This window comes from Macrotis lagotis, chromosome X, assembly GCF_037893015.1.
Source record: "Macrotis lagotis isolate mMagLag1 chromosome X, bilby.v1.9.chrom.fasta, whole genome shotgun sequence".
NCBI classification, from domain to species: domain Eukaryota; kingdom Metazoa; phylum Chordata; class Mammalia; order Peramelemorphia; family Peramelidae; genus Macrotis; species Macrotis lagotis.
This window is the reverse complement of record NC_133666.1, coordinates 519,068,718-519,081,167: the sequence shown is the minus strand read 5'-3', so window position 1 is coordinate 519,081,167 and position 12,450 is coordinate 519,068,718. Positions and strand designations below refer to the sequence as shown.

Genomic DNA, 12,450 nt, shown 5'->3' with positions numbered 1-12,450 from the left:
AAAGATTTTCCTACATTTTACAAAGACACAAAATCACAGACAAAAAACAATAAGACAGGTTGGTTGGTTCTTGTCCTTCATTATTGAAGAAGACCAAAATGACATCATTGTGTCTAAGATAAATTACAGTGTGAACAACCGTGGCTGTCACATTTCCTTTGAGCTACTTGAATTCTGACTTTCTCATAGAGCACAGCCCTCTCACTGATGAGGTTACACCATGCTGGGTGGTCCTGTGCTCTACAATCAATTCTAAAATATTTTTGTTTCGTTTTTGTGCTTTTTTAGATTTTTCAAGGCATTGGGGTTAAGTGGCTTGCCCAAGGCCACAGGGCTAGGTAATTATTAAGTGTCTGAGGCCAGATTTGAACTCAGGTACTCCTGACTCCAAGGCCAGTGCTCTATCCACTGTGCCACCTAGCCACCCAATTCTAAAGTTTTTCAATGAGACCTTCAGGGTGCCTTGGCATCACTTCTTCTGACCCTCTTGTGAGCACTTGTCTCTTTTAGGGGGAGGTGGGCAGAGCCATCAACTGTTTGGCAAAACCAAAAATTCATCTGATCAGAGTTAAGATTTTTCCAGTGATGAGTTTTAATTTCTTTAATTTGCAATAATAATAAGAGTTAAATTAGAACTGACACAAATTACCAGTTAAATCTCTTACAAATCCATCAAATTTCACATAATTCAACTTAAAGAACTAAACTAGATTAATGACTTCAAGTTCCTTATTGATTTTAAAAGGGAAATGCTACATTGAGGTCCTGGCCTCAAAGGCCTCTCCATTCCCTGCCTGATCCTCAGAGTGGGATGTCAGTCTTCCCCAAGGGAGGAGTGGATAAAAGTTTTCTAGGAGAGGAGACTTGGGCTTACAAGCACACATATCTCTGATCTCCTGTTTTAACTGAGGTGTCTGATTGTTCAGGGAAAGAGGGCATTGCTTTGGAGGATACAAATTTGGTTTTCTGCTTCTTTCTTTTCAATCTCAGTTTGTGTAATGTTTCTTTAACAGAAGCTAAAATACTTTTGGTTTCTCATTTGCTGGGTTCAAGTAGCCATTCATTAAAATTGTCCCTTTCAGATATTTCATTTTCTTGCCAGTTTTATTAAAATATTTCTTAAGGTAGTTTATTTTATCCCAATCAAAAGTATCCCAGGTTGGTCAACAGTGAAGGGAAGGGAAGGTGCATCTTGGGTCATTTTCTATCAATTTGTTAAAATACCTGCCAAATTCAGGCATATTTAAGACATATGGCCAGCTACTGTCTCCTTTAGAAGATGTGGCTCAGCATCTTTGGATATTTGATTACATATGGGAACTTGACCAAGATCTTATTTTATTTCAGACTCTTTTCTCATAAAGTAATGTGATCTACCTAAATTAAAAACTGGGGCTTTAATCAGTCTCTAACCCTGACTAAGCTGTAAAACCTGAGACCTATCAGTCTCAATCATGGGGTCTTTACAGGTGGAGCCTGTGGAGTCTTCACTAGTCTTCATAAATGGCCACAAATTCCTGAGTCCCTTGGACCTTAGAAACTGATCTATACAGGCCTGCAGGCCTTCACCAGCCCCAGCATCTTCCAATATCCAAATCCCTTCATCTCCTAATAAATGAACTCAACAAAGAGACAGGAGTTAGGTTTTAAGCCTAGGATGTGAATCCCTAGGGGAGATGGCAGGGTTTGAGCTGGTACTGAAGCTCCTACATCACCCTTTCTGACCAGAATGTAGGCAACCAAGTAATGGAGCCCATAATCTAGAAGTAGGAGCAATTTATGTTTGATGACTATAAAAGGGGAGGTTCAGGGAAGAGTTAGAGTAGAGAATGGACAGTCTTTACAGGGACACAGAAACAGGATAGTTTGAAGATCAGTCAACCACCAGGCCAATTTTGGGCCAGTTTTGAGGGCATAGCTCAGCAAGGTCAGTCAGTGATCACCAGACAAAGGCATCTGGGAATAAACAAGACTTTAGTTCCTTTTGGCAAACAGGTTTACTTTGTGTCCAGTGCACCTGCTTAATAAGATGACTCATAGAAAATAGACATTAATCTCAGGAGTACATTCCCAGGGGTTACTTCTATACTGATGAAATTCTAGGTGGGATGGTAAATAGAATGCTAACTTTGGAATTGGAAGATCTGAGTTCCAATTCTGCCTGAGACATGAGCAGTGTGACAATGGACAAGTCCATTCTGCTATACTCAGTTTTCTCATCTATAAAATGAGGATCAAATCCAGATCTTTCCCATTCCTGTCCTGTCACTTGGAAAGGAGATCTGCTTTTTCTATATTGCCCATATTTATTCCTTTCACAATTGCTTAAACTCCAGTTTGCTTTTTTTAGAAATGATCTAGGTAGGGTTGCTAGCATCACTACTTCAAAATACTACACAGTGAGGGAAGTAACCTAAGAGAACTCCAAAGTTGGTTACAAGTCAGAAATATGATAGAACCTTAACAAAACCTAATATCAGTTAGACTACATTATCACTTTATTCTAGCAATACAAACTGAAAGACCAAAAAGTTTTCAGGAAAAGCTGGCAATGGCTCTGGCCTTTGATCTAAATTTACAGTTTGTTTTATTACTGCCTGAATGAAAGTAGGGATTCATTTTTCAGTGTATGAAGTGAGGTTTTTTTTTGCACGTGTACATACATCATTGTATAGATAATAATAACAATGGATAGCAGTAAATATTTCTATATCCTATTAGCAAAATATTAGATTTAATGCCATCAAAATCCTTTATTTTGGGGAGGCTAGGTGGTGTAGTGGATAAAGCACTGGCCCTGGAGTCAGGAGTACCTGGGTTCAAATCTGGCCTCAGACACTTAATAATTACCTAGCTGTGTGGTCTTGGGCAAGCCACTTAACCCTGTTTGCCTAGCAAAAAAAAAAATCCTTTATTTTGAAAGCAGCTCAAGAATTTACCTGGAAAATATAGGGTGGTTCTGATAGAAGCCCAAATGACCAACATGAATAATTTAGCACAGATTAATTTTTTTTTTTTTGCAAAGCAATAGGGTTAATTGACTTGCCCAAGATCATCACACAGCTAGGTAATTATAAAGTGTCTGAGGCTGAATTTGAACTCAGGTCCTCCAGGGATGTTGCTCTCTATTCACTGTGCCACCTAGCTGCCCTCACAGATAAACATTTAACTTTGTTCCTCAGAAGAAAATGGGGGGGGGGGGGGCGGAGAATGTAGGTTTTGAGCAGAACTTCTTAAGTCAAGTCAGCCAATAAACATTTTGTGAGTAAACATGATTTGGATCCAAAAAAAGTTCCCTACCCTCAAGTAGCTTATATCCTGAAGGGAAAAGACAACACACCAGAAAGATGAAAAGGTGGGAGGGAAGGAGATGGAAGAAAAGGTACCTAGGAATTGGAGAAGATGGAGTAGTACAGCCAGGTGGGAAAGGGAAGACTTGGCTGGCCTGGACTTCTCCTTAAACAAAGAGAGGGGGCCCAGGACCAAAAGGTACTGGTGAGATTTGAATAAAACCATCTGTCGGTTATATGTCAACGGTACCATAGCTGGGCATTCAAAGACAAAAAAGAAAAAGATAAGTAAATTCAAATATTATTAAAAATAATGTCCAAAGTGAGTGCGAATAACTGAGGGGAAGAAAACAGCAGATCTAGGTGTCACCTGATCTGTGTTTTGAGAAGAGACATAGTTGTGGAGAGAATCAATATAAAGCAAGAGGCAGGAGAGCAAACGGCTGTCTGGGGAAGGGGCTCACAAGCTAGTCTGATTAGAAAAGAAATTGCTTGACGGTAACACAGAAAACAGTCTGGAAAAGTAGGTGAGAAGGGAGGGTTTTCATCGATAGTCTTCTGTTTTATTGTTGAGATAACAAAGACTCATTCAGTTATGGGGGTAGGGGTAGCAAGAATGGTAGCTGGCAGCTATTGGAGTATCAATTAGAGAGGGATCTGGAAGGGACGCCGATCGGGCTGCTGCCGGGGCCCAGGGCAGAGCTGACAGGAGGGCACAGCTAGGGCGCGAAGGCGGGAAGGGGCAGGCACGGAAACTGGGAGAAGGGCCGCCTGGAGGCGGTGCCGGGGAGGGAGGGTCGCTGCCCCCACAGGGTCCCGCCCAGGCGCAGGCCAGGCAGCAGGCGTGCTCGGCTGCCCCGGCCCGGGGCTCTCGGCTAGCCCGTGGCTGGCAGACTGGCACCGGCAGAGCCGGAGGCCGCGAGAGCGGGCGGGGGGCGGGAGGAGGAGCGGGGGCGGCGTGCGGGGGGGCGGCGTGCGGGGGGGGCGGCGTGCGGGGGGCGGGAGGAGGAGCGGGGGGCGGCGTGCGGGGGGGGCGGCGTGCGGGGGGCGGGAGAAGGAGCGGGGGGCGGCGTGCGGGGGGGCGGCGTGCGGGGGGGGCGGGAGGAGGAGCGGGGGCGGCGTGCGGGGGGGGCGGCGTGCGGGGGGGGGCGGCGTGCGGGGGGGGGCGGCGTGCGGGGGGGGCGGCGTGCGGGGGGCGGGAGGAGGAGCGGGGGGCGGCGTGCGGGGGGCGGCGCCTCCGAGATACAGCACTGCGGGCTCCGGCCGGAGGCTTCTGACGTTTTGGGAAAAAGTGACATCTCACCACTGCGTCCGGGGCAGCGCCGCGGTCCGCTGACCCCCGCCCTGGCCGAGCTGCGCCCGAATCAAGTTGAGGAGCGGGACAAGCACAGAGGGCGGGGCGGGGCGCGGGGAGCCGGAGGACTGGCTGCGGAGGGCCGCCGGGCCTGAGGGCGGCAGCAGCGCCCGCCCAGCCTCTCCACCCACGTGACTTCCTCCTCCGCCGCCGCCGCTCCCATCCGCTTCCGGGTCGCGGGGCCGCAGAGACGGAGAAAGATGGTCAACCTACGGCCGCGGAGATGCTGCTTCGCCATGGCGGCCAGAAAAGAGTTCGATCTGGGGGACGAGGAGGACACGGAGGAGGAAGACTTAGACGAGGAGCCGAACCTCGAGTTCCTCCTGGAGGGCCCGGCAGCCCAGGCGGTGGAGGAGGGCCAGGGCCAGGGCCAGGTTGAGAGCCAGAGCCAAGAGCAGGGGCAGGGCCAGGAGCAGGAGCAGGAGCAGGGGCAGGGGCAGGGGCAGGGGCAGGGGCAGGAGCAGGAGCAGGAGCAGGGGGAGGAGCAGGGGCAGGGGGGCGATGAGCCTCCGGAAGAGGTGACGTTCGCCAGCGCCCAAGTGGAGGCCGAGGAGGAAGAGAAGCGGCTGCGGGAGGCGCTGCGCAGGTGACACGCCGCCCCCCGCGGGGTCGGGGACGGGAGGGGGTGCGCGGCCCCGGCCCCCTCACCTCTCCCCGCTGTCTCCCCCCAGGGACAAGGAGCTCCAGAAGGAGAAGAGGAAGCGGCGGGAGGAGCTGTTCACGGAGCAGAAGGTGAGGGCGGGCCCCGGGCGCCCCTCCCCCCCCCCGGCGGGCTCCGCGCTGGGGCCCCGGATGCTGGGGCCCGGGCGCCCCTCCCCCCCGGCCGGGCTCTGCGCTGGGGCCCCGGATGCTGGGGCCCGGGCGCCCTCCCCCCCACCCCAGGCCGGGCTCTGCGCTGGGGCCCCGGATGCTGGGGCCCGGGTGCCCCTCCCCCCCGGCCGGGAGTTAACGCAGCCGCAGGCCTCACTGGGACCCTCAACACGGACTTGGTCGAGATGACACTGAGGCCTTTTTTTTCGTCCGTCTGTAGTTCTATTATTTGATCATGATTTTGAGCCTTTCTTAGGAAATAAAAGTAACTTAAAATATATTCTTCCTTTATGGGAAAGTAGCACTTTTGATTTCCCCATAGACCTTCCTATCAATTTAAAGGGGAAAAGAGGTATAGAACAAAGAGGATATTCTCCTTTTCATCTCTCAAAATAATTTTCTTTTTCCTCGAACTGACAAGACAGATTTTTTTTTTGACCAGAGGTTGTGAATCTTGATAAGCAGGTGAAAAATGCCCAGGAGACTGGCTGTTAAAAGTCATCCTTCTCTAGAAAGGTAAAAAAAATGCAATTTAAAAATTTGCATTTTAGCCATTAAGTGGAGTGCAGAATCTCTGTGAGCATTCTCTGATAACTCGAGTCTAAAAGAGAAAGTGTTAAAATTCACTGTAGGTGAACCATAATCCAAACCAAGGTATTTAAACCATGTCCCCATTAGGTTATTCCAGAAAGGGCTATGTAGATCATTTCTGGGGCACGTGTAGACAGCTGGTTTCAAGGCACTATTCATATCGTTTATTTTGCTTTTATAAAGAAAAAGTGACTTGGCCACAGACACACAGATAACAAGGAATAAGAGTTGGAATTTTAACTCATAATACCAATATCACCCTATCATTCAATGTAGTCCTTTGGCTAATGAATCGTGCTCAATACCCTCTGGTAGCAATTTTTTTTTTCCCCTCCAAGAAAAGAAAACTACTTCCTGCCACTCTTCTAGAGGAGTTAACTACAGCTCCCCAGACTAAGTGAGTACAATTTTCCATCTGTAAAAGTTTCTGGGTTTTTCTCATATTTTAATTCTCAAAATGGAGTCAACAATCTAAGGAATGCAAGACAACTACTAGGGTAGAGACAAAATATCCTCATACCTTCCCTCTATTTCTCTGGACAGATGAGTATCCCAAGTATATATTGAGTTAACATAATGTGAGGAGACTGGAGTTGCATTAGGATTATTGGAAGATTGTTTGTTCTCAGATTTCAAAAGCTTGACCTTAAAATTGGTTATGTACTGCCACGTCTGTACACGAATCATCAATAACAAAGATTTGCCCTATTCAGAAATCTTCAGCATATCAGTATCTTATGAGAAAATGCAAAACCTTTAATCTTGCAGCTAAACCTTTATTGTCTTTCTTTTCCAGCCTTTACATTCCTGTTTACCTTTAATTAAACTGGTTTTATTCATTTATTCATTTTCAGACACCACACATAAACATTTACCCAGGTGTTCCTACATAGCTGGAAATATCCCTCACCTTGCCCTACTAGAATCCCTTTCTTCAAAACACTCTCGCTGAAGCATTTTTTGATCCTCTTCAGTTATTACTTACTTTTTCTGCATTAAATTACTTTCTCTATACTTTGTCTTGCATTCCACAAGCAGAATGTGTGCTCCAAGGGATGTGATTGTTAGTTTTTACATGCTCAGTGCTTTACATATGGTAGGGCTCTTACTGAAAAGCCAGGGATTTGGGGGTCCTTGGAGAGTCAGAAAGACTTTTCCAAAACAGGCTGAAGTTTAAAATCCTGTGACGCTTAATTTTGTTGTACCCTCTCATTCATTAGTTATAGAAAATACAAAAATATTGCAGAATTTTTGCTGCAAATCATTCTAATCAATTGTTTGTATGTTTTTGTTTTTATTAGAATAAATGAATCATCACCTACACCGGAAAAAGGTATGAAATAATGTGATTACAGTTATGTCAAACTATATGTTGCATTTAAATATTAAAAAAACAGTAAGTTGGATTTAAAAATTGTTTTCTTAATTGTCCAAGAATGTGATAGGACATAGGCAGATGATAACAAAATATATTTATCTTTTGCCTCTTTTATAAATGTAAAGGGAAATATGTTCCCTATTCATGTCATTAACCAGGTCATAGTAATTTAGATTCAGTTAAATATCTGACTAGAATTCTCATGTTCTTAAAAAGAATGTAGGTACCAAAGGACAAAGATGTTCTTGCCAATGTGCTCAATGTTGTAGGTGGCACATTGGACAAGAGCATTTGGGTCAAGATTAAGGAAGATCTTGAGTTCAAATTCAGCCTATTATGACTGAGTTGGGCAGATCACTTTGTCTACCTGGTTTCTTCACCTACACCCTAAGTATGAAATAATTGTAAATACTTAGCATAGTATCTAGTCATAGTATTACATAAATGTTTTTTTTCCTTCCATCTTACCCACTCACCCAGGTAATACAGAAAGTGAGGACAAGGAAAAAAAAGAAGACAAAATGTTCCCTATACGGTAATCTCTTACTGTATCAAGCATGTGTAGCAAATAGTAAACATTATAAATATTAGATATTAATCCATCATGATAAAGGAAAAAAGGGGCAAGAATTTAACTTGTATGAGCATCAGTTGTGGGAAAAAAAGAAGACAAAATGTTCCCTATATGGTAATCTCTTACTGTATCAAGCATGTCTAGCAAATAGTAAACATTATAAGTATTAGATATTAATCCATCATGATAAAGGAAAAAAAGGGGCAAGAATTTAACTTGTATGAGCATCAGTTGTTGTCTTTTTAATATTCTTTTTGGTTGCCAGAGTAAAGAAGAGGTACATGGCCTGTAGACTAAAGGACCAGGATCTGATAGACTTAAGGCAACAAGCAGCCAAAGGCTTCATCCAGAAACATTTATATGGTAGAGGAAGCAACAGAACAACTGGTAACTGATTTCATATATATTATTTGCATAATCAACTTTTGCTCAAGGAACAGGATATGTTAAATCTTATTTTTTCTTTCAGTAAATAAATCTCTTTCGCTTGACAACAAGAGATTGCCAGTTAAAAAACCTGCAGTTAAGTTTGTGAATAATAATTGGGGTAAGTTGATAATTTGGGTTCTTTCCTTAACCTGCTTTTATAGTAAACAATTTCAGGTGTTAGCTTCTGCCCATGAAAGATGAAACTGTGAACAAAATTTAAAAGGAGGGTTGGTTAAATACCTATTTTTTACAGGGAGAGGAGACAAATGCTCTTGAAAACAGGTCTAAATCATAATTTTTGGACACCAGGTCTATGATTTTGACCATATTGAGCAAATCCTATTATCAGTCCAGGAGACTCAGAGATGTCCATTAACTTAGTCATAGGCAGTAAGCATTGTCAGAGATAGGAAGACTAAAATCTGTCTTCCTGAGTTCAAATCTAGCACTTTATTCACTATACCTCTTACATACTGTAATTTTAAAAATAACAAACATAATAAAACTTAAATGAAGTTGATTAGTAATACCTTGAAAACAAATTATGTATAATTAAACATTGACCTTTTAATAAGCTTTTTAACATCATTTTTGCCCTGTAATGATAATACATTTACAAATGTAAATATGCATTTAGGTTTACAGTAAAATGTGTTTTGCTTACAGTATTCTTTTGAGCTTTATTCTTCTGAACTAAGTGGTAAAATCATTCAATGCTTGAGTTTTAAAAATAAATTTGATTTTCATGTTGCCATGAGAATTACTTAATGTAAAATGTTCTTATAGTATTCAGTGTTTTTTGTTTTAGGAATGGAGAGAAAACAAAGTGCTAAGAAGTTCAAAAAACAGTGGATGCATAAAAAGAAGCTAGCTTCCAGAAGACCAAGTAGCACATAAGTCCCTCTTTTAAATGGTTTATGTTACACTGTTAAAAAACACCATGCAGAATTTATTAAACCAGTTTTTTTAAGAACTTGTTTTGTTCTCTTTAGAACTGTAGACTACATTTTTTTTTTTTTGCATTGAAGTTTCTGGATAATAAGAATCATCCTATTTACAGAAAATTATGGATTAGGAACTTTTCTGATTTTTATCAACAGATTTTATAGGACAGATTTATTGGAAATTATGTCCAATCCCTTTTTACAAGTAAGAAAACTGAAGCCCAAAGATTTTAAATGACTTGCCCAGGATCACATAGTGTGAAGCAGAATTTGAGTATGTATTTTTATGTCTATAAATCCTAGTGCTATGCCCCTTCAAATAAATAAGAACTGGAAAGCATTCTCTAGAGCTTATCATTGGAGTAATTATGTAAAGGTCAAAAGGTTCAAATAAGTGTCAAGTCAATTTTTCCATTGTGCCATGTGTCCCCAGAAATTAAATCCCCAAAGACTTTCCTTTACAGCCTGTATATATAAAGAGAAGCAATTTTAGGTAGAAAAGAAACTTAAAAATGAGCAGAACTAGAAGAACGTTATACACACTGACAACAAAATAACATGGGGTGCTGATCAACCGTGATGGACTTGTGCATTGCAGCAGTACAATAATCATCAAAGACAATTTAAGAGTCTTGTGATGGAAAAAATATTTATATATCCAGAGAAGGAACTGTGGTGTTTAAATGAACAAAGCTTATGATCTTCATTTTTTAAAGTTGTCTTTATATAATGGTTATCTGTAATGTTTTCTTTCTTTTTCTGAATCTGATTCTTCTCTCACAACACCTTCAGATTTAATCTGTGTTTTTTAGCATGGTTAAAAATGTAAAGTCTGTACAGCATGGAAACAATGTAAAGACTGACAATTGCTTTCTGTGGGGGTGGGGGTGGGGGAGGGGAAGTAAGATTTGGGGGAAAATTGTAAAACTCGAAATAAATAAAATCTTAAATGAAAAATGTAGTCTATGACAAATTGCTTTTTCTTGATGACAGGAAGGGGGGGAAATTGTAAAACTCAAAGTTTTGCAAAAAAAATTTGTAAAGACTTCTATGTAGTTGGGAAAAAACAGCTGAGCAAGAAAAGGGATTTTTAAAAAGTTAACAGATAACATTTTGAATTCTCCCTGTGTAAAAGCTAGGAAAAACTACTTTTCCAAAAAAGCTGAAGTAAAAATTAAGGTACCATGATCTTTTATTATGGGTAAAAGTAATTATCAAGGCTGTTACTTGAAATGATTTTAAAAATATATCTAGTTTGCAACTTGCCACTAGTTTTAAGAGAACTCATCTAAAATGGGTAAATAAGATGTCTTAATTCACCTTAAAAGGCCTCAATAAACAAAGCTTTCATTTTCTTTAAAAACATCTGGAAGAAACAATATTACAAACATGTTCTTAGTTTGATGAACTTTTGTTAATGCCAAATAAAGACTTATATGAAGGTTTGTTTTTCTACAACCTATCCTGAAGAATGAGTTTCCCATTTCTACCAATGATTTGTTAATTTATCCATTCCAAGTTTTAGGTTCTAAATTGGTGAAGTAAGCTACTATAGACTTAATCAGTACTCCTTTATACTACAATAGTCATGACCAGACTGTAAAGCAGCATTAATTTAGTTTTTACTTTTTACCCGATTTTAATTTTGTAATTTAAAATTCATACAACTCTAATATCTGTAGAAGTAAATTTTTAATGGCTGGTTAATTATATCACTACATTTTTATTGCAATATAGTACTAATTTAAGCACTTAAAAATGGAAGGTGTACAAAGATTAAATTAAGACACTGTAAGTTGACTAAATATTTGGTTTTTTTATATAAATAAAGGTCATAATCACACTGTTGACATGTAATACTGTTATAATACAACAGTTAAACTTGTGAGTCTACAACAGAAGTTGTCTTCAGTTAAACAGGAAACAAAGTTGAAAAAGACCATGTTAAAACAAAACTACTGGGACTAACAGGTTGGGATTGTAAGTAGCAACAAACATATTCACTCAGCTCCTGAGTATTTCAAGTTTTACAGTACACATTAAAAATGATTTCTTCCATCAACACTATAAATCCAAACTGTCAGGTGTTTATGCACTTTGCAAATTACACTGATTGATCGCTAATAAATGGGAGCAGGGGGGGGTTGGAAAGTCTCCCAATTTGAAGTTTACATCACCCACATGCTAGCACAAACACAACTTGTTCTATAGTTTCTTCCCCCACCTCCCCCCAACCCAAAGAAACAGAATTTTGGGTTTGTATTTTTTTTGATAATTGTTTTAAGAGGGATTTGTAAATGATCAAATTTGAATATCTGAAATTCAGCAATATTTTAACTCTTAGACAACTAAGAGGTTAAAGATGGGAAATAATTTCTCCTAACACTAAGTTAGAAAATCATTTGCATCATGCTGTAAACTAGGAAGCAATGTAAAGCGACAAAGACCTGTCCCCAGTACATAATTTTAAAAAATCTAAATTTCAAATCAGCAGAGCTGGTCTACTTTCATGTTGACTATATGCCACAATATAAGTCTGAGCTCTTGAATGCATAGCTAATGAAGATAGTCTTCCACTGTGGCAAATGCACAGGATCCGATTCCTGATCGGGCCATCAGTCCTAGACATTGCGTGGCTTGTCCCATTGCTAGGGCAAGTGGAGGTTGCTTTGGCAGATTGTGAGTCTCTGAGGGGAGAAAAGAAAATTCAATAATGAAAAACAAAATTAGGAACTTCTAAAAAAGGTATGTTTACCCAAAATCTCTTATCATTGCAAAAGCATTTATTAAAAAAGCACAAAACAGCATTTGTGCTAGGGGAGCAACAGGTACAGGAGAGCCCCCAAGTAAAGACAAACAGTTTGTATTACACAATAACAGATACGAGTAACAGCCAGTAGGCTGATTTGACTCCTGTGGGGAAATGTAGTCAGGATTGCAATCTTTGTATTAATGAATTAGTACAATTTAATACTCAGTTTCAATTTTCCTTTCAGCTGAACCAGAAGAGTTCTAAAAATATACTCCAACTTAACATCTGCCTTCTTCCTTGTAAAGTGAGAACTTCTAGGAAACTTCTT

The 12,450-nt window shown here is 41.1% G+C and overlaps 2 protein-coding genes across 2 annotated transcripts in view; one reads left to right on the top strand and one right to left on the bottom strand.

Moving 5' to 3' along the window:
* Positions 1 to 4,526: 4,526 nt before the first annotated feature.
* Positions 4,527 to 9,399, top strand: NOL7 (nucleolar protein 7). Its single transcript, XM_074207663.1, has 8 exons — positions 4,527 to 5,230; positions 5,316 to 5,376; positions 6,384 to 6,442; positions 7,347 to 7,378; positions 7,904 to 7,958; positions 8,263 to 8,384; positions 8,467 to 8,544; positions 9,235 to 9,399. The coding sequence occupies exons 1-8, from the start codon at positions 4,845 to 4,847 to the stop codon at positions 9,321 to 9,323; spliced, it is 882 nt and encodes a 293-aa protein (XP_074063764.1). The 5' UTR covers positions 4,527 to 4,844; the 3' UTR covers positions 9,324 to 9,399.
* A 1,766-nt stretch (positions 9,400 to 11,165) lies between these two features.
* The window catches only part of RANBP9 (RAN binding protein 9), a 106,899-nt gene continuing 105,614 nt past the window's right edge, over positions 11,166 to 12,450 (bottom strand). The window contains exon 14 of the mRNA XM_074207662.1: positions 11,166 to 12,057. Within this exon, the coding sequence (XP_074063763.1) occupies positions 11,927 to 12,057 (131 nt within the window). The 3' untranslated portion in view covers positions 11,166 to 11,926. The remainder of the gene's footprint in view (positions 12,058 to 12,450) is intronic.